A 20,720-nucleotide genomic window follows, 5' to 3' on the forward strand; every position below is an offset into this window, starting at 1 on the left:
AGAAAAATCAGTATTTCCTAAATTGATATCCTATTTTATTTAGTAAACTGATTGCAAATTATTATTATTTAACAACTTCAACTGCACCCACATGGGTTACTTCCCTAGTTGGAAATATTCAAGACAGGCAAGTACTACACAGCAGCAGCGTATAAACATGAGAGTCCCTCTTACGTGACTCACTTGAAGGAAATGAGCCTTTGGAATGATGTGGTCACTTAAGACCGGTAGAAAACCAGACTGAGGGGGATTTTCAGAAATGTAAGTACTTAAGAGAAGTGAGAAATAAACGACAAAACAGTAAGAGCTTGGACTCTGGAATCAGGTATGTGCTTGAATTTGACCTTTGACCACATTACTTTTTCAGTTTCATCTGAAAAACAGGCCAAATGAGAAGTTACTCATCAGGTTGTGAGAAAGTGAGGACACATATACACTTACTAAACTATGGTACCCTTTACATGTATTATCTTGTCTGATCTTCAGTCTTAAGGCGGCTCTTTCATTTTACAGATGAAGTTAAAATGTTGAATTTCCAGGTACATGCCTACTTAGAGGCAGAGCCAAGATTCTACGTCAAGATCACAAAGCTTGTCTTCTTCTGTACCACACTATCTTGAAGAATTGTAAAACACACATTTCTTTTAAATCAGCGATTCTTTAAGTTTTTAAATACGGTCATAGCAAATAAACGTTTATAAATTAAACGTTTGTTTCTACACTAAGCAATTCCCCCAATTCTACAATCTAAAAAGGTTATAACTGAAGTCTTCACTAACTTTTATATTAACTTGAAGTTTAGCCAATTTAGGAAATTACTAAACCACCTAATTATAGATATATTATAGAAATCTATTCTTTGTAACATCTGGCTTGTTCATCTTGTAATCATTGCCCCACAAAATACACATTCCAAGGCTGAGGAAACTGAGGTAATTAAAACTGCTTTCCCAACTCATGTTACTGCTCCTCACAATATATAGTCAACCTGTTTACAGAATATGAACTTTATCTTTGGTGTTCAATTTAACATGCTCAAACATAAACCATTTTAAAAAGTTATGTAGTGAAATAAAAACAATTCTCATTATTTCAAGTATATAAAGACTCCTCTATTATTTCTAGAATATAAAATGGAAATAACTCCTACATGCTTACATTGTGCTTTTGTTCAATATTCCTACTCCAATACAACTGCCGTGTAAAAGGTTATTTCCCTGATTTTCCTCTGTACATTATCACCATTACTGCTCAAAGTTCAACATCTAGAAAGCCGGGCCACAGAGATAACACTTTGGGCTAGAGTTGAAGAAAAATGAAATAGAATACCCCACCAGAGAGTAATGCAGTCAGAATCAGGTAAGTAATAGAAGTGCATTTCATTTCACTACCAACAAACAATTCAACTGAATAGGCTCATTAAAGAGCTGAGCATGGCTGCCCTATTCTGCCCAGTATTCTTCCATGAGGCCTGTAAACAAAAAAACCATCTAGTTCTAGATTTGTACTGTTAACTTCTCTATCCATAAAAAGTTGTGTGTCAGCGATGAAAAATTACCTGGTCGTAATTTACGACGACGAGTGGGGGAAGCCTGTTCGCAGGAATCAGTTTTGACTTAAGGGGGTAAAAAAAAAAAAACCACAACTTTTTGAAAAGGTAAAATAGCTTAAAGCATTTAATTTCTAAACAAATCAATCTGTTAATAGTAGTAGTCACAAAATAGGCTTAATATAGAAACCCACATTTATGTCCTTAAGAAAAAGTGTAAATTGTATTTTACCTCAAAACATAAATTAACCCACTTAAAGAATCTGCAGCAGTCAAAATCACGGTGAATTTTAAAACAACTTCAGAATAAAATAACCTTAAGTACTTTATACTGCTTTATATCTAAAAAATGCTTACAACTTCTCATAAAAATAGTCTGAGGCAACTATTTTTTCTTTTATTCTTTAACAGACAAGTTCAACATTATGGGCAACATTCTTTAAACCTTAAGCTTCACAGACTTTCAGACATTCAAATACCATGGTCCCCTTTTCTTTAATGTGAAGGTTTATTCAGCTAGGAAAGAAAAAGCATGGTAGACAACTGAATACATTTTCACCAAATTGAAAGTAGTACAAAAGTTTTAAGACTCTACAGAACTACACATCGTACCTAATGTATCATTAAAAACAGATGACAGTATTTCCTTCAGCAAATAAAATGGCATACTGGTATGCTGTTAATGCATACACCATTTAACCTGTACTGTCATTCACAAATTATTTACAACTTTCGCTGTGTGAAAAGAACTAGAATGTAAATTTTCTGCAAAACTGGAAAAAAGCAATACAAAATTTGTGAAAGCCTGTGTTTTGTATTATACAAAAGTAAGCCAGTTTTTCTCTTCAAATACCAGATACTGAATGCAGTGATATGCTGGACAGTTTACAGTAATTCTTGAGGATGTTTTAATGCTGGAGGTAAGTTTACAGGCCTTGACTCTTCGTCGAGGAGTACTAGGTCTTCTATTTCACTGCCTCTGTATTTCCTTTTACAGATTTTTACCACCACCTTTTTCTTGAGAAATAACTTCAATGCTTCTCTTGATGCAACTGCTTTTGCGTTTTCTTTGCTTTTTCCACAGCCAGTGCCCAAATACACAGACTTACACCTCAATTCACAAACAATACTTTCTTGAGAGCTTTTATTTTGAGGCAGATCTGCCAGTTCTTTCAGTGGGACAAAAAACACATCCAGTGTTGCTTTCAGGGCCTCAATAGCTGCATTTAGGAGCTCTCCATGATTCACACTGGGACTAAAGCCACCAACGGCCACCAACTTCCACGCCACCGTTTTATACAGTCTATTGAAAAAAGGTTGCTTCTGTTTCACATCTTCATTGGTTAACTTGCAGCAAGAGAATTTGACAGAACTCTCACTTGACTGTGTAGCACTTTTAGAAGGCAACTGTGACGTGCTAGTCTGAGAACTACTCTTAGAAGCCAGCTGGGACACACCTGCTGTGGAAGTGCTCTTAGAAATGAGAGCACCACTGGTCTGGGAGCTGCTCTTGGAAGCTAACAGCGATGCAGCGACCTGCGAAGTGCTTTTGGAAGTCAGCATCGATGTGTTTGCTGAGGTGCTGCTCTTGGGAGTTAGTAAAGATGTGCCTGATGAGGAACTGTTTTTAGAAACCGATGATGAAACACTTGCCTCTGAACTAGTTTTGGAAGTTAACCCACTTGAAGCTGTCTCTGAACTAGGTTTGGAAGACAACAGTGGCAGCTCTACTTCTGAGCTTCCTGAGGAGCCCAACAAGGGCACCTCGATCTCTGAGATGCTCTGAGAAACTAAGACTGAAGGGCCTTCCAAAGCACTCTTTTTCGGTGAGCCACTCTGTTGTCTGGAATCAGTGGACTGGGTCACGTGACTATTCACACTGGACTTCAACAATGAAGAAACAAACGACGCTGAACCATGTTTATCTGGAGCTTCCGATTCAGCTTTTCCGGGACCTACCGTTGTTACCTGAGAGGAAGTGCTGCTGCTGCTTTGGCTGGAAACAGATCGGTCTCCATCACTTGTGGAGCTATTCTGACTCGGGGTGCCAGAGCTCCGACTCGAGTTCCCACCACTCTCTGACTTGGTAGATGACCCCGAACACGCTGAGCTGTTTTCCTGCTGAGATGATGTGCGGTCTGTTTTGGCAGGAATTTTTGCATGATCTTGCTCAACTGCAGAATTGCCTTTTCCTTCTATGGCTCGTTTTTTCGTTGGTTCTTCTACCCCTTCTGAAAAGAAAGAAAACAGGTATGTGACTAAGCCTACCTCATACGTATCAGCTGAAAATTTACGAGAGATACTCATATTAAAATAAAGGCACAAGGTGAAAATATTTCAGGACTCGTAGAGTCTTTAAAAAGTTTCTTTAAAAACTTCGTTAATTTCTTAAAACAGCGTTGAATTAACATCAATGATTTCTCATAGTAAAAAATCAACAGCGTGGACATTTAACACTTCGAAATCTCAGAGTCAAAGGAAACTATAAAACACAGACACATAATTTAGGTTTAACATTCCAACTTGATTAATAACAGTATTAAAGTCTAGCTTGTTAAAAAAAATTAGTAACAATCATTCCTAATTATATCAAACTTAGGTTCTAAACTCCTATGTATGTTCACATCTATGATCTGCTAACCATTGCTACTCGATATCCCTCTTTTCTTCACCTTGGCAACCAGTTCGTCTCTTGTTGTATGGATTGGAGCATCTGTCACTTTGATGCCTTCAGCCATACTAAGTATTTTATCCATAACTTTTTGGGGATACCTGAAAAAAAAAAAAGGGGGAGGAAGACACTTTAAAAAGCATTTCTGCTAAGCTGCCACCTCTCGAGTACAAAAACAGGCCACAGGAACTGCATTTCCTGGTCGTAATCAAGAAACTGAAACAACCGCCACGAACTTTGTTTCCTGGAACCCCACAAACACACACCCGGGGTTTGGGAGGCGGGGTCCCTCCTTACCAATCTAATTTAACCTAGTGTCCCTCTCCCCTAGAGCGCTGTCAGCTCAACGCCAGCAGCTCCCCACCCGACCGGGGCACCTCCAGACGGCTAATCATGTCGGCTTCGGGCAGAGACGCCCTTCTCGCCCTTAGAGGGCAGCCGGGCCCGCGGATTCCCGCGCTTCGCCACTTCCCTTCCAGACCGAGGGCTCCGGGCCCCAGTCCAGGGCGGAAGACAAAACGGGGAGAGCTGCTCGGGGACGCCGGCTCACTCACCGGCACCCGAGGAAGACGTGGTTGGCCCAGGCCATGGAAAAGGAGATGAGCTGCTGCAGCTGCCGATTGCGGGTCCCGCTCCCGGCGTCGGCGGCTTCCTCCTGGTTAGCGGAGGCAGCGCCGCCGGCGGCGGGGGCCAAGTCCCCAGCGTTGCGGAGCAGGAACTCCCTGCGGTGGCGCCAGTGTTTGTCGGTCTCGCCGTCGCAGCGCAGCGCCTCCACCCAGGCGGCCACCCGCGGGTTCTGGCTCAGGTACTCCGACACCTCCTGCGCCATGTTGGGCCTGCAGGTCGCGGAGGCCGCGAGCAGACGCTGCTCCGGGAGGGAGGCGGGGGGCGCGGGGCGAGCGGCCCTGTCACTGCGGCCTGCACCGGCGGCCCGTCCAGAGAACGCCCCTCGAGAGGCGCACGCACCAAACAACAGCGCCGTGAGCAGCCGAACCGCCCACTTCCGCCCGCCGCTGGCTCCTTCCCTTTTATAACCTCGCCGCCGCCGAGCGCCCGCGCGTCCTTCCGGCGCGAGCCGGCTCTCCCAGGTCGCTTTGCGGCGCGCGAGCGGCCGCGACGCTGCGGCCCCGGCCGGCGGGGGGAGGGGAGGGGAGGCGGAGCGAAGGGAGGCGGGCGCGCACCTCCCGACCCCAGAGGGCGGGTCGTCAGGGGTTCGGCCGGGGCGCCCTCGGGCTGGGCGCGGACCTCGGCGTCCCTCCTCCGCTTTGTGACGCTGCTCCGGGCCCGCCGGGCCGGGGATCCGGGGCGAGTGAGGCCAGGCCTGGTGGCCGAGCGCGGCCGGGCAGGCGGGCCAAGTCCTCGCGCGTCGCGCGCGTCCCCGCGGATTGAGCTGCAGTACGGACGCGAGGTCGGGGCGGCTCGGCCCGGGGACGCTGGTTTCGAGCGGGGCCAAAATAAACAAAAGCTCGCCTCCATCTTTCGACTATGTCAGAAAACAGCTTTCAGCGCTATTTCGAATGTAGACAAGCGGCCGTCCGGGTCTCGGGCATTTAGGAACGTGCGGGTGCATATTAGCCTAAGTCGTAGTGATAATAAAAGTAGTAAGGAGACGTTTAATCATATTAGCCTAAGTCGTAGTGATAATAAAGGTAGTAAGGAGACGTTTAATCGAGTTCCATGTTGCCCTGTGGAGCCCTCCTGCAAGCAAGCTCTGGCGCCGCAGACTTGGGTTTGGTTTTCGCGGTTCATCCCGGGCCGAACCGCTTTCTCTCGGGTGGGCTTTTGGTCAGTAACTTAAACACTGGGCGGAGGGCCTGCTGTCTCTGTCGCGTTTCCTTAAGTTAACAGCCATTAACCTCCAGCTGGACGGGGAGCCGGGAGGCGGCTTGGAAAAGTGCGTATGTCTACGCCCCGTTTCCCTCTGAGAACTATTTTTTTCTTTGCATTTTTTTCCATTTTAGAATGTCCACACTTGAAACATTACTGCCGGCTTCCTCATTGTTATGTTTCCAGTATTAGGTATTTGGGTGTTTTAAGATTAATGAAATTTAATGATAAGTTAAAATAAGTGATATATTAATGATAAATTACGGAATTAAAATTTTTGCTTTCACTAAATATTTGTCGATTTTAAGATAATGAGTCAGAATAATCAAGCAAGCAAAAAAGAAGTCACTTAGATAAGATTAATTGAAAGAGCCGTGTAGTTTACATACATACTGGAACAGGCAAAATTCAGCTATTGTATGAAAATAATAGTGCCCACTTTCCTGCCATGCCAAATGAAGCTGCATAAAAACGTAGGCATGGAGAAATTTTGAAGCTTGGGATTTTGCTTCTAGTTTTGCACTTTGCTCTTTTTCCCTGAAACTTGAGAGGGATGAAAGGATGTGGAAATCTGGCAAATTAAAAGACTAGAGAAATTTCGTGGTTTTTCATCTTGTGAATTATTTGGCAAAGGTAGCAAGTTAAAGAATCTATGATTCCACTACTCAGCCATAAAAAGTAGTAAAATAATGCCATTTGCAGCAACATGGATGGGCCTGGAGACTGTCATTCTAAGTTAAGTCACAAAGAGAAAGAAAAATACCGTATGATATCACTTATATGTGGAATCTAAAAAAAGACAAACACATTTACAAAACAAAGACTCAGACATAGAAAAACTTCTGGTTATGGGGTGGGAAGGTATAAATTGGGAGCTTGAGATTTGCAGGTACTAACTACTATATATAAAACAGATAAACAAGTTTATACTGTATAGCACAGGGAGCTATATTCCATATCTTATAGTAACCTATAATGAAAAAGTAAGAAAACGAATATTTGTGTGTGTATGTATGACTGAACTATTACGCTGTATGCCAGAAATTGACACATCATGAACTGATTCTACTTCAATTTAAAAAAAGAATCTATGATTCCATACCTAGATGATATTCGTACATTTTAAACCAAGAATTTTCTCACTTTTTTTCTTTTTGCCCTGTAGCCTTCCACCCATAGGCTTCATTGCCTTGAAGGGAGAGCAAGTAGAGCCTGGATTTTAGAATTAATTTTTAAAATTATGATAAAAGCAATATGGTCTGAAAGATGGAGTATTTCTTATTTGCAAAAGCCAGTTGCTTGATAGAAAAGATATTTTCTTTTTCTTAAAAGGTTGACTTTGAAGATTGAAGACTCAGGGCATAGACCATGGACCACAGAGTTAAGAAGAGCATATATTGAACTGAAAAAAAAAAAAAAAAGACTTCTCACCAAATGGAGGCAAATTATGTTCTAGATAGGAGGGAGGAAGGATTCAGAGAGAAAAGGTGAGAAGGGAACTTGTGAGAATCCGGGAGGGCGGGGGTGGCCTGGGGGGGAAGTGTTGGTTTCGCCTGGACCTTTGGGAGAAGACAGCCCATCAGTCCCTGAGCCAGCTTGGGGTGGTCTTTGGAAGAGAAGAAATGAGCACAGAGCTTTTATAGCTCTGATAACCAACTACACCACTCCCTCCTCTCCCTCTAACACACGCACGCACGCACGCACGCACGCACGCACACCCCTCTTGTCTCTCACAGACCATAGGGTTGGACTTAGAGACTGGAACCATTGGCAGGCTTAGTAAAAGCAGTTTTGGTGGAGTGGTGGAGGCAGACGCAATACTGGAGTTACTTCAGGAGTAGTAAACAAAGACACTCTGCTGTGGAGGAGAGAAGAGAGAGGAAGCTGGAGAAGGTCATGGGGTCCAGGCCACTTTTAAATTTCAGATGAGAGTAGCTTAAGCATATGCAAGTGCTGATTGGGAGAAGCTAAAAGAGGGAGGGTTTGAAGATACTGAAGAAATGGGGGCTAATGGACAATTTCTGAAGAAGTCAGGAGGGCTGGGATCCAATGCACAGGAGGAGCGATTAACCTCAAGTACTTGGAGAGGCACTTCCTCCATTTTAAAAGGAAGAAAAAGATTGTAATTTGGAGATGGGAAGATGAGATGGAGTCTCTGTGATGGAGTAGAGAATGCTTGAAGTGGACATTTTAGAGAGCAGGGAAACAAGCTGCCTTGATAAACATACTTTAAGTTCTGGCCGATTTTTTTTTAAATTATAAATTATATGTGCACACAGAAGTGAAACATTTAAAGAGAATTAAAAGCCATAAAATGAAAGTGAAAATCTCCCTCCCTTCTCAGCCTGGTCCTACTCTACAGATATCATCATTAATGTCAGTTTGTCTCTGTTTCTTTGGGTGGCTGTTTTCATAACCCCAAATTATATGCTTATGTTTTTATTTCTTGATTTTCAACTTTAAGCACTTTATTTCATTCCTGAATGGGAAAGGTGGGTAAATCCATATCACTTACACTACCTCTTCCTTCTCCCAATTTTTGTTGTATTTTAAGTGTTCATCTGTTGGCCACCTGTCATAAATTTAAATATTGTACTTAATCTTCAATTTCTTAATCTATCAACTTTAGACAGTCAGTTCTTGATTCTCACGTCGTGTAAGAAAATTCTGGGGAGAGACCGTATGGCAGCTCTTTGGACTTTCAAAAAAATATGGCTTTAAGAGAAAAATCTATTCCCTAAGGGTGAACAGGCAGCGGGTGGAGAATTCTACAGTGCTCCTGCTTACCTGCGGGCTTTGTGCCATTTTATTTTATTTTATATTAAGCCCTAACATTAAATAAATGTCAATAAATGTGTTTGCTGCTGTGAGAATTAAATAAGATTGTGAAGTTACATTTTTCATACAGGTTAGTTTCTAAAATCAGCATGTAAATGAAAGTCAGATAAGACAGGCTAACACTCTACCTCCTTTTCCTGTGGCACAGCAATTCCCTCAATTTTAGAAAGGCCCCTTGGGCATCTCCTGATGTGAAGACGAAGGAAACTGGGCTTTCTCTACAGGTTCACAGATTCTAGTTTGATTAATTTCAGTTGCAAGTGACAAAAATTATGATTTTAAAATGGCTTCTGCTTAACCAAAAAGAGAATTTATTGGCTGTATGACTGACAATCCAGGGAGTAGACTTTTGGGATCCAGGTACTCAAACAGTATAATCAGGAAGCCTGCCTCTCTTCATCTGTAGACTTTGCTTTCTCTGTGTTAGCCTCAGTCTCAGAGAAGATCTTCGTGCAGGTGGCAAGATGGTTCCCAGAAGCCCAAGCATATACATCCCCATAGTTCAGCAGCTGCTGTGGAAAGACAGCTTATCTTTCCTGATAGATTCTGCCATTGTCCTGAGGGTCTGTTGGGTCATAATATTTATCCCTTAAATAAACACTCTAGCCAGGGATATGAAATATTCTGATTGGACAGGTCTGAGCCATGCCTCCACCCTAAGAAGAATAAAACATCTGAGTAGGGTCAGTATCATGCAAGGGAAATAACAAACTCAATAAAGCAAATTTACACTCAAAAAAGCCAGGGTAACAACCATATGCACAGAAGGATCACCAAATACTTGAAAAGATTTTAAAGAAAGGATGATAGTAAGGAGCTTCGAATGACACAAGATTATTCTCCAGTGGGAAACCTTATCAAGATGACTCTCTTTCCTCCACATCTTAGCCGAAGTGATAAAATCATTTTATGCCAATTTTATATTTCTTTACATAGCCTTGTATAGACCTTTCCTAAAAACAGTTCCATGGTTTTAGTCTTCATGTTCCTCCTAATGCCAGCAAGATGGGGTATTATTTTCTGTATGTTCCCATCCCTTTGTGACCCTCTTTGCTTGTTTTTATCCCTAGATTTAATCTAGGAGTGAGAGACAGACATTTTCCATTTTAAGGACCCATTCCAAGTAGCGGGAAGTTAATTTCAGTCCATTCAGGATCACGGGTATCCATTTTAGGGCGCTTACATAGTGTGGAGGCACGGGGCTGGGGCTGGGGCTTCAAAACGAGGCATTCCCAGGCATCCTTTGGAATATCCACCTTTCCTGTCAATTTTTGGTCCATGTCTGTCCGTGGAGGCCACTGCTTCATCCTCCTCTTCCCCACGGCGGGGCCTCTTTAGGTCAGAGGACTGTCCTTGCTAGACCCATGCCTGAGAGAGGCATGGGTAGACGTTGCCTGTTGGACCTTGCTGGGGGCGCTGATTCTCTACAAGGCTTTCTCGGGTCCATTTGCCCGAGCATGTCTGATCTGTTCCTCCACACCACACTAGGAGGAGGGGGCACTCTGGATATCTTGCAGCTTCCCTGGGATCTGCTGGGAAGGAGGTGTGGGTCAAGGAGCCCCTGGGCCCTGCTGGACTTTTCATCATCCTTTCCTTCCCTCTTTCCTCTGCAGTTCTGCCTGGAGGGTAAGAGCAGGCAGGACAGGGGGCCCCTTCCCAGGGAAACACACCAGCAGCCTAATTCTCTTGGTTCCCTCCCCTTCAAATTCTCCTTTCCTTTGAAGAATTTCTTATCTGGGTAACAGGTAGCCTGGTTCTTTATCTATTCTTTTAATCTCTTGTTATTATGCCCTACCTGGATTTTTGACCAGTCAGTCAAGACTTTGCATCTTTCGTCTTCTATATTCTGCTGCATCTTACAAAAGGCAGTGCCCTCAGCACACCCCCACATTTCAAACTAGCCACATGGCTATAAAAGTTAGAGCCACCTCTGCCATACCTGAGGAGAATGGGGAAAGGAAGCATCTTTATCTAGATCTACCAATTCCCCCTCAATATCAATGTTAGAGACTGATTTTAATTTTTAGTAAGCAATTTCTTTAACCCTGTTGAGGAGGTAGGGTAGGCTAATCAAAAATTTGCAAGTTCATGAGGAATATCTGGGTTGATGGAGTCATTCCTTCAGTCTTTCATTCTAGCAAGTACTAATTAACTCCCTACCAAGGGTCACACCAATGAGACCAATGTTATAAAATATAATGGGGGGAAATAAGGCTGAGGGGCAGGAAAGGGTTCAGCAAGTGGTCCGAACAGAAAGAACGCTCTGTGAGCTGTAAAGGCAACACTTAAAAGTCCCATCACCTCCTTGCTCTCCCCTTCTATGCAACTGTTGGTTGACTAAGGATGCGGTTTTTAAAAACCTCAATTAATTTTAAGGAAGGAAACAAAGTAAGTGTTTTTCTTCTCACCAGGGAAGGCAATTTTGATGTTAAACACCTCATTGATAGTGGTAATACTATGCAGTTAATTTGGAAGATAAGAACAAAAGAAGTGTTTTCATTCTCACTAGGGAAGGCAGTTTTAAACACCTCATTGAGGGTAGCACCACCAGGCTCATTCGGGACTTGATAATAGCTCCTCTTGACAAGACAATACCGAACCCAGGGTGAAACCTACCAGCACTTAGACGAATTTTCACCCCCACCTACTAGCAAAGGCATATTTTCTCTCTTTCCCGAAAGGAGTGTTAGAGTGCAATGCCATCCAATTATTTTTACAGCGCCAAGTCCCATGGAAATGGACTCAGGTGCTGCTTACTCCATTGATTGCAGTGGGGCTTGGTAGGGTGAAGTGGGTTCCACAGGGCTTTGATATAGAGTGAATTGGGCAAGGAGTGGAATTTTTACTCACATTTGTTAGTTTTTCCTAGGTAGAACTTAAGAGGCTCAGAATGCTCCTTTTATCACTGCCATACAAAACTAGAACTAGTAAATAGTGAGGGGAAAGAAGCTAGTTATATTACCTCCGTGGCCGTGAATTCGCTCTTTATTGTGCAGAAAATCGGATTGCACTTTTCAGTAAACACGTGACGGGAATCAGACATTCGTTGAAGGCTTCAGCCTAGAGTTACAAGAGGACCTTGAGATGTTGGACTGCCGGGCAGCTCCAAGTAGACACGTCATTGCCTCAGCGGCTCTGGGTCATAGGGCTCTACCTACTGTCACTTCTGTTGTCTTGAAGGACAGGGATCATACGACTCTAGTTATTGGCGCAGAGACAAGAGCTGTAGCTTGTTTTATACATAGCAGCTTGTACCTCTTAATCCCCTCCCCCTGTATTGCCCCTCCCCCTTCCCTCTCCCCACTGGTAACCACTAGTTTGTTCTCCATATCTGTGAGTCTGTTTCTTTTTTGTTATATTTACCAGTTTGTTGTATTTTTTAGATTCCACATATAAGGGTTATCATATAGTATTTGTCTTTCTCTGATTTTTTCATTTAACATAATGCCCCCTAAGTCCATCCATGTTGTGGTAAAGGGTAAAATTCCATTCTTTTTTATGGCTGAGTAGTATTCCATCACACACACACACACACACACACACACACACACACACACACACACACACACCCCATATCTTTATCCATTTATCTATCGATGGACACTTAGGTTGCTTCCATGTCTTGGCAATTGTAAATGATGCTGCTATGAACACTGGGGCACATGTGTCTTTTTGAATTTGCCTTTTTGCTTTTTTCAGATATATACCCAGGAATGGAATTGCTGGGTCATATGGTAATTCTATTTTTAGCTTTTTGAGAAACCGCCATACTGTTTTCCACAGTGGCTGCACCAATTTACATTCCCAACAACAGCGTACGAGGGTTAAAAAATCACATGAGAAATTTTCTCAAAATTTGCGTCCCTGAGCCCCCACAGAGAAATTCTGATTTGAGAAATCCAGGCGTGGGCTCTGGATTCTGAGATTTTTAACTAGGCTTCCAGCTGTGCCTTTATCACGCTTTGAGAAATACTGGTGTAGTGAAGAGTCAGAACAAAGCTGGGCCTTCTGTTTGGGGCTTTGTCCCTGAGTGACCAGGAGGGACGTCTCTGGGCATTCTATCCAGGGATAAAATGTATATAATTTATACTGCAAAGTTTTGTCTACTAGGAGGGAAAGGCATGACAAATTCAAGTGTCTTAGGCCAACTCAATGTTTATTAATGAAAAAAACCCTGATTTCTCCCAAGTGTGAAGCTGCCCCTGTGGGGCAAGACAGGGAGTAACCTTTCAGCTGCTCCCACCAGGCATCCCTGAGCCTGGGTCATGTTGTAAACGGCTTGTGATGGCAGATGCGGGGGCTGAACCCACCTGTCCCAGCTGCTGGTGGCTCCAGCATTCCTTGGCATCACTCCCGTCTCTGCCTCCACCTTCACGTGGCCTTCTCCTCCTCTGTGTCTCTCGAATCTCTGCCTATCCTAAAATTGCAATAACTACTATTGTGGTTTTTTAAATATACACTGTAATAAATGATAGCATAAGTCTTTTATTTTTAAAAAATGTCTTCCAGGTGAACCTAGGGATCTCGAATTTAAGTCTTATTTCTGTCAAGGTCTGTTATCACCACTGACATCCGCTACCACCCACCTCGTCTGAGACGCTGAGTAAAACACAGGTAGGAATTAATTTGGGAAGAATGGCCATGTCCCAATATTCTCATCCAGAAAAATATGTCTGTTTATTTGGATTAGATCCTCATTCATATTTCAGCCTTCTCTCTCCCTCCCACCCTCAGACAGGCTTAGGGAGGGGATTAAGCAAGTGGTACTTACCCGGGTCAAGACAGCACTGCATCCCCTTTTGCTGCAGATAAAGGGTGAACCATCGTGACCCTCTTTCTGTTTAGGGAGGTGTTCCTAATGCTTGGTCCTGTCCTGTTTGCTGCCCAGGCCCTTTCTCTCTCAAGGTCAGTGATGAGAAAGCCTCTCCCCACCCCTGCCGAACTTTAGCTATTGAGGGCATTTGGCTGCATGCAAAGGGAAAGGTGCACTTGAAACTTTGGCTTGGGACCCATTTGTACCATTTCCCACTCTCGCTCCGTAGACATTTGCTAGTATTTTATTAAAAATTTATGTATCTATCGTAAATGATATTGGTCTTGTGGGTGTGCCCTTGGCAAAATATTTGTCAGAGGCTTGTACCCGGGTGATACTGACTTCAAGAAATGAACTGGAAAGCTGTCCCTCATTTCCTATGCGCTGGAGCAAGCAGAAAGCCGGGACCACGGGTAATCACCGCTCGAGCTGGCCTCAGGGAGTTTGTGCAAAAACAGCGCAGAGAAGGAGCAATTAGAAATACCGCTTGGGGGTGGTCTTTTGGACTGGCAGGCAGAGCTCTCTGTCTCCAGATGTTTGCCATATGAAACAGATTGTGTCTCCACCTTGCCAGCTGGTTTAGAGGGTAAACTCCAGCGACCTCACAGCTCGCCTGTCAGAATTGTGCAAAATCCTCCAGGCTGCATCCTCGCCATCTCCCCTGAGCTGTGACTTTCAGTGCCTGTGCTCCGCAGCGTGGACGAACATGGAGGGTGGAGGCCAGGCCTCACAGCCCTTTGAGCTGTTTCACTTGCCAAGGCCAAGGGGAGCGAGTGGGTCTCCCATTCCGGGGCAGCTGCATCTGCGTGTATGGAGGGCAAAGTTGAGGGACCAGGGCGGATTCTCATTGTTGGCTTTAAAAGTAATGTTGGCAGTTGGTCTTTAAAAAAAAAAAAAAAGAAGAAGAAGAAGAAGTCTGTAAGACACAAGGAGATTAGACTGTGAGTCTAGTTTTGTTCACCTTTGCGGAAGAGGGGGTTCATGTTTTCTCACCAGCGGGTTGACAGGCTGCTGCAGTTGGTAGCTCCATTCTGAAGGGGACTGAAAGTAATAAAAGCCGCTTCCTATTTTGTACTTGGATCCCCTTGTGCCTGCTGGATGACTAGACGGTGGGTGCTGTGGGGGTGATGAGAATAAATGGAGGCAAGGATGAGAACCCCAGGGACTTGTTAGAGCCACTGGTCACTCTCTTTTTAGCACTGATTTTATATACGTCTATCTCATATACATTTACAATTACATAATGTATAATTATATATTATATATGCTTTATAGATAAGTGTATGTATTATATATAAATATTTTATATATAATATGAAAAGTAGAAGAAGTGTCATTTCACTTACTGAACACCATTCGTTTCAATATATGGACATTTTAACAAAATTACAGAAAGATTTTTCCTTCTCAATTTCACCTCAGGGTTTATGAATGAAATGCCAGTCTGACATGATTTTAAATGACCAGGTGAAGATTTGAAATCAGATTTTAATGTGGCTGGAATAATACTGACATGGAAATCATTGCTTTTCAACAGGTGGTCCGGCAGGTTCGTGATTGGACCTACAAATTCCAGGCCGGCGGGTCGTGCCTGGGAGCCCTCCCTGGGTCTCGGGGAGGAATGACCCCACTTCTCTGTGATTCCACCTTCTCTGAAGCTTAGAGACACTCCCACGAAGGAAACTGGGCAAGGTGTGGAGGTGGAAGCAGGCAAATGTGAGGCCCAGAAGCCCAGGAAGACGTCTTTCAGGGAAGACGTGAAGAGCTGGGTCTAATGCGGATAGTGGGCCAGGAGAATGAGGCCGGAGAACTGACTGCATGGAGGTCACTGGTGCCCCTGAGTAGATGGGATGAACGTGTGAATATAACCACATACAAAGAGGCAAAGACAGGGGCAGATCATGGGGTACTACGTCCCAGGCTGCCGTCCTCAATGTCAATCCCCCGTGTTCACTGTTCTCTTCCAAAACACTCTACCTGTGCAGACCCAGGCTACTCCTGGCGCTTAGCGGCCTTCTTCAGCCCAGGTGATAGGCTAACCACTGGTGGGGGTGGGGGGGAGCAGGAGGGGCTGCAGCAGAGAGCCCTGCCATTGCCTGTCGGATTCCCTCTCTGAACTTTGCAGAGATAGGCAAGGGGAGGTTATGAGGGAGGAGGGTCATGCTGGACCCCGAGCAGGTGAAGTTCAAAGCAGGCAGAACGTGTGAGCAGGGAGCAGAATGTATGGCAGAGAAGATGGCATGCAGACCAAAGCGCCGTGGCTGCCTCGTAGAAGGAGAAGTGAGACATCCCCCCAAGTAGAAGAAGAGGTGGCGAATGTGGCTGTCATCTCACCGTGGGCACCACAAGGCATCGCCCTGTTCTGGAACCTTCCATCAGTCCCAGTGCCCCTCATCTCTGAGCCCTGCCCTCCCATCTCCCCGAGGCTGCTCTTCCCCAATCGCTGTGAAGGTCTGCGCGTGAAGCCCCCTACCGGAGCTCACGTGAGTGCAATGATGAAAACCCAACAGCACAGCCGTCACTATTGCTAGGTCAGAATGTGATCCCAGCGAGATGTGCTGAGATGGTCCTGAGTTAAAGCAAAAGAACAGAAGCAAAATAGGGAATGGGATTAACAAAGTGCTGGACTGTATTCCAAGTACGGTAGCAGAGCAGGGTCTTCCCAGGTGTCTAACAGGAAAGGGGTGGGTCTCTCATGGACTTCTGCCCCCCTGGGCTTGCCCGAGCACGTGATGAAGTGAGGAAACCATGGGGAAGTCCAGACTTTCATAGTGATGAGACTGAACAGTTTCTGTTGTGTCGGAGAGACTGTGTCAGGTGTCATCCTCAAACTGGGAGCCCTGGGTGAGCTGGTTTCTTGGTTTCCTGAAGCTGAGTGTTCAGGTCATATGCATTTGCTAAAGACACCCCAAGGTCACTAGACCTTTGACTGAGGTGGTTATTTTTGTTGAGTTCAGCGGTCCAATTTGCTTTTTGCACCATGAATTTACATGGTTTCTTGGGACAGACTCCATCTCAGTGCTGGGAATGCCCGGTGAGACAGTAACATTCCCTTCCTGAGCGTGACAAATAACTCAGCCCTTCACCGGATAATCAGAGGTGCCAGTGTGCTCTGCATCTTGGTAATGACCCTGATGGATAAAGGCTAGAGGCCCCACTCTGTTTTTTGGACACCATACCATATGCCAGTGATTCTTGTGTGGCCCTAGAGATGGGAGGAGACCCCAAACATGACTGAGATTGAGTTTCTCACCACAGAGGCAAATTGACTTAATATGACTTAGAGAAATTCAAAATGTTGCATTTTTTATGCTGCTTGTTTTAGAGTAAAATTTGTAACCTTTAAATATATATATTATCTCGTTAAAACTCCTAAGAATCCTATGAAGTAGGTATTACTGTCATCACCATTTTGCAGAGGACATTGAGCCTTAAAGGGGTAAATAACTCAATTACTCACAGCTATTAAGGTGGTGCTAGGAACCAACCTGCCTGGAAGGGATTGCCTGCCCCTCCCCCCCAGCCCCATCCTACTTTGCATAATAATTGACTATGGACTTTTTATTTTTGAATTTGGCTAAACCTTTATTTTGAAGTGGTTTCTCATGAATTCCTTCATAATAAAGCACCCACTGTATAGATCCACTTGGTCACTGCAGCTAGATGGCCAGATTCCTCGGTGGAGAACAGGGATGCTGTTCCCCTGCAGGAAGGCACAGAGAGACACTTACGCTTCACTCACTACACGCCCCCAACTTGTTCTCAATCTGCAGGGAAGGGAAATTCAGGCTCAGTGAGAGAGAGGGAGAAACACCTATAAGAGGGTCCTTTGTAACAGTTTGGTAACCCGAACAAAGACCTTTGATAAGATCCCTGGGAGAGCTTAAAGATTTCTCCTCTCTCGCTCTCTGTGTACGGATGGCTGCAGGTCAACCCTGAAACAAGATGACCGGTTCCACCAGCATCAATAAAGCCCTAATCCTGGAGGAAGGAAGTGGGGTCCGGTTTCCACGGTTGCTATAAAAAAAACCAGGGCTTTGTTTCTCAGGATTGCTCTTCCAAGTAGTTGTAACACATGGCCGTTTGCTTTGGCAGGAAAAGCGCCTTCCGAAGACAAAGGGCTGTTTTACGCCGGAGCCGCGCTGAGCTCGCGTGATATTCCGCTCGGCGGCCACTGGGTGGTGCTCGAGGAGCCGGGATGGCGGGTGAGGCTCCGGCGTCCTGCTGGGTCGGGTCCGGAGTCGGCACGTCCGTCACAGAGGCAATGCTCAGAGGTGACCCCGAGGCAAGGAGAGTGGGGCCAACCCCCTTCCCAAAGCCGCTTTCAGTGTGGACAGTCGCGGTTTTCTCCTTCGTATATACGATAACGAAGCAATCAAAGCATATTTAGAAAAGATTTTTTTCTCGGAAAATGCTATTTTTATTGTTCTGTGAAAGGCCATCTACATCAGAGTGTGCAAACCCAGCGTCAAGGCCACCTCCCCCCCTCCCCCGCCAGCTCGCAACCCCGCAGCCCCTCCTACAGGGAAAGAGCCCAGTGGAATGTGCGCCCTTCCTCCTTGGTTCGGCCCTCGTGCCCCTAACGCCTCCTCGTTGCTCAGGGACCCTGTCTGTGGGCTTCCTGTGTTTCAAATCCGGGAACTACCCCCCTCCCACCTCCCCAGGGAGCAGCCAGACCTTAGCCAGGCCTCATCCTATCCCTGGGCTGCTCTCTTGAATAAACTTGCTTAGCAACTTCCATCTTTAAAACCAAACTACCCAAGAAACAAGGGGTCCCTCCTGGCCCTTCACTGCCCTTCTACTATATATTGCCCATCGCTTGCCTTCCCTTCCCAACAAACGGATGGACTTGTCTCTGAGCACGGCCTCGTCTTCCTCCTTCCTATTTACTCAAATCCACCCTGGCTTGGTTTCTGTCCCTCTTGCTCCACTGAAATGGACTTTGCCCAAATCCCAACTCCAGGAGATGCTTTTGTCTTTTTTCTGTTTTATTTGATACTGATCATCTCTGCCTCCTTCCTGAGCTCAGTACCCACTTCAGCTCCTAAGAGTCCCCTCCCTTCGGCTTCCTCCCAGGCCCTGCCCCTGGCCCCACCCTCCAAGGCCCCACCCCTCCGGGGCTCCACCCTCAAACTCTCCCTCCCCGCACCCACTGGGATCCACTTGCAGAGAGCTTTGTGCTAGCTGTGGCAGCGGGTCCACAAAAGGCCCCACTACAGCGTCGGGGGAGGGTGAAGGCTTGGGCCTGGGCGACAAGGTGACGAGTTCCCCATCCCCATTTATTTTCACTAAGTTAGACGGACGTTGGCCAAGGACCTAGCCAGGCGTTTTTCCTTTGAGGTTGGTGATGAGGAAGTGAGGTGTTGTGCCAACGAAGGTGGACGTCAGAGCCGCAGATCGTCAACAGAAACCACTAGTTTACCCCACAAAAGATGCCAGGTAACTGCGGGGAGGAACGACCGTCTCACTCCAGACCCAGAGCAGTTTTGAGCCTGTGACCTTGAATGACACTGCACCTCCCACAGCGCTTCGCTAAAGGGGAGAATGATCGCAGTCAGTGGAGAGGATCCTTTCAATTATAAAGGTGGCGAAAGACAGAAGTATCCGAAGTTCAAGGCCTGCGGGCTGGGCGTGGTTCAGGGCCAGGAACTGCAGCGGCCTTTTCTCACCAATTAGGCACATTTTCCTGTACAGTCCTCTTCCCTTTGCAGGCATTGAATTCGTTTCCCTTTCACTCAGAATGGCCTTCTCCAGGAAGAATTATAAAGTGCAGTGAATAAGGTGAACATTCATCTTAAAGGAGTTTCCACCAAGGGGACAAGAGAGTCCAGGGGTGTTACCAGAAGTCAGTTTATGATCCAGGAATTATTCCTCTGGGAGTCCCTTCCATCTGCATCAAACTCCGGGATGAGCTTGTGGAAAGTCTACCGGGGCTGAAGCCCCGGCCTCTCCAAGACAGCACAGCTGGGGAGGACTGGGGGATTTCATGCGATTTTGAGCTGGACCCTGAAGAATGGATAAGATTTAGATCATCAAAGAAGAAGGAAAGAGGAGTCTGTCCAAGAGAAGTGGGGCAGGAAGCAGAAAAGAAAGGAGAAGGTGGGAACCAGGCTGCCTGTGGCCATAAAGGGCCACATACTCCAATGTCCCATGGACCCGGGTTCATTTTCTGCTCCCATTTTCTAGGACCTTTGGCAAGACTTTCTTTAAGTCTCAGTGTTAATACCTAAAAAGTTGGGATTAGCCAATATGAACTACTGTACATAGAATAGATAAACAAAATGGTCCTACTGCAGAGCACACGGAACTCTAGTCAATAGCTTGTGATAACCTGTAATGAAAAAGAAAATACATATGTATAACTGACTCATTCTTCTGTACACCAGAAACTAATACAACATTGTAAATTAACTAGACTTCTATAAAAAAAAAAGTGGGGATTCAAATAACTACCTCAATAGAGCTGTTGTGAAAATTAGGTGAGATAATGGATACATGGCTGTGGTTTGAGGAGGCAGAGTTAGGATCCTATGGACTTAGTAGTCGTGGGTGTGGACGTGTGCCTAGGGAGGCAGGAGCTGGTCTGGTGTGCGCTGGGGAGGAGAGATCAGTGTAAAAGGTAGTGGGGTGTGATTGTGAAGTTACTGCAGAACACTGGTGCTAGAAGATTGGATGCACCACTTCCCAACAGAGTAATCAGAACCCCAGAGAAGGAAGTAATGTATTAGATGAATGCCGTGTTCATAATCCCATCTGAATATCTGACCTTCTCAAAAATACAAGATCTCTGAGGGCAGAGGCTGTGACTGACACATCTTTGCAAAGCCCTGCAAACCCCCAGCACATCATATGGGGGCTCAGTTACTACTTTTTGAATGTCCTGGGGGAGGGGTATGTAGCTCAGTGGTAGAGCACATGCTTAGCAGGCACAAAGTCCGGGGCTCAAACCCCAGTACTTTCATTTAAAAAAAAAAACTGTCTTAGAGTGTTTAGATTAAAAAAATTTTTATGTGTTCAGTCCT

The 20,720-nt window shown here is 45.3% G+C and overlaps 1 protein-coding gene and 2 long non-coding RNA genes across 5 annotated transcripts in view; 2 read left to right on the forward strand and 1 right to left on the reverse strand.

Moving 5' to 3' along the window:
- Positions 1-2,730, forward strand: part of LOC116660081 — an 18,534-nt gene extending 15,804 nt beyond the window's left edge. For both annotated transcript variants that reach the window (XR_004315456.1, XR_004315455.1), the window contains 2 exons: positions 2,406-2,469; positions 2,634-2,730. This is a non-coding gene — a long non-coding RNA (uncharacterized LOC116660081). The remainder of the gene's footprint in view (positions 1-2,405; positions 2,470-2,633) is intronic.
- CDKN2AIP (CDKN2A interacting protein) lies at positions 1,653-5,245 on the reverse strand. Of its 2 annotated transcripts, none has more exons than XM_032468717.1 (3): positions 4,775-5,245; positions 4,222-4,321; positions 1,653-3,780 (listed from the first exon to the last, which is right to left on the reverse strand). In XM_032468717.1, exons 1-3 carry the CDS (start codon positions 5,047-5,049, stop codon positions 3,772-3,774), a joined length of 384 nt encoding a protein of 127 aa, XP_032324608.1. In that variant the 5' UTR covers positions 5,050-5,245; the 3' UTR covers positions 1,653-3,771. The 2 variants fall into 2 exon arrangements, with proteins under 2 accessions (XP_032324608.1, XP_006187626.2); XM_006187564.2 differs by having other exon boundaries at positions 4,191-4,321; positions 4,775-5,239.
- Positions 5,246-5,362: 117 nt separating this feature from the next.
- On the forward strand, positions 5,363-20,621 carry LOC116660082. The gene is made up of 4 exons (XR_004315457.1): positions 5,363-6,114; positions 13,395-13,499; positions 15,236-16,181; positions 17,794-20,621. It is a non-coding gene; the product is annotated as an uncharacterized LOC116660082 (long non-coding RNA).
- The last annotated feature ends 99 nt before the right edge of the window (positions 20,622-20,720 follow it).

This window comes from Camelus ferus, chromosome 26, assembly GCF_009834535.1.
Source record: "Camelus ferus isolate YT-003-E chromosome 26, BCGSAC_Cfer_1.0, whole genome shotgun sequence".
NCBI classification, from domain to species: Eukaryota; Metazoa; Chordata; class Mammalia; order Artiodactyla; family Camelidae; genus Camelus; species Camelus ferus.

What these genes read in the sequence shown, in the direction of transcription:
- CDKN2AIP (XM_006187564.2), bottom strand. Translation starts at nt 5,049, where the DNA reads ATGGCGCAGGAGGTGTCGGAGTACCTGAGCCAGAACCCGCGGGTGGCC. An exon ending in CACGTCTTCCTCGGGTGCCG is followed by an intron (nt 4,322 to 4,774) that starts GTGAGTGAGCCG and finishes TTTTTTTTTCAG; the next exon opens with GTATCCCCAAAAAGTTATGG. An exon ending in AGGGATATCGAGTAGCAATG is followed by an intron (nt 3,781 to 4,190) that starts GTTAGCAGATCA and finishes CTTTCTTTTCAG; the next exon opens with AAGGGGTAGAAGAACCAACG.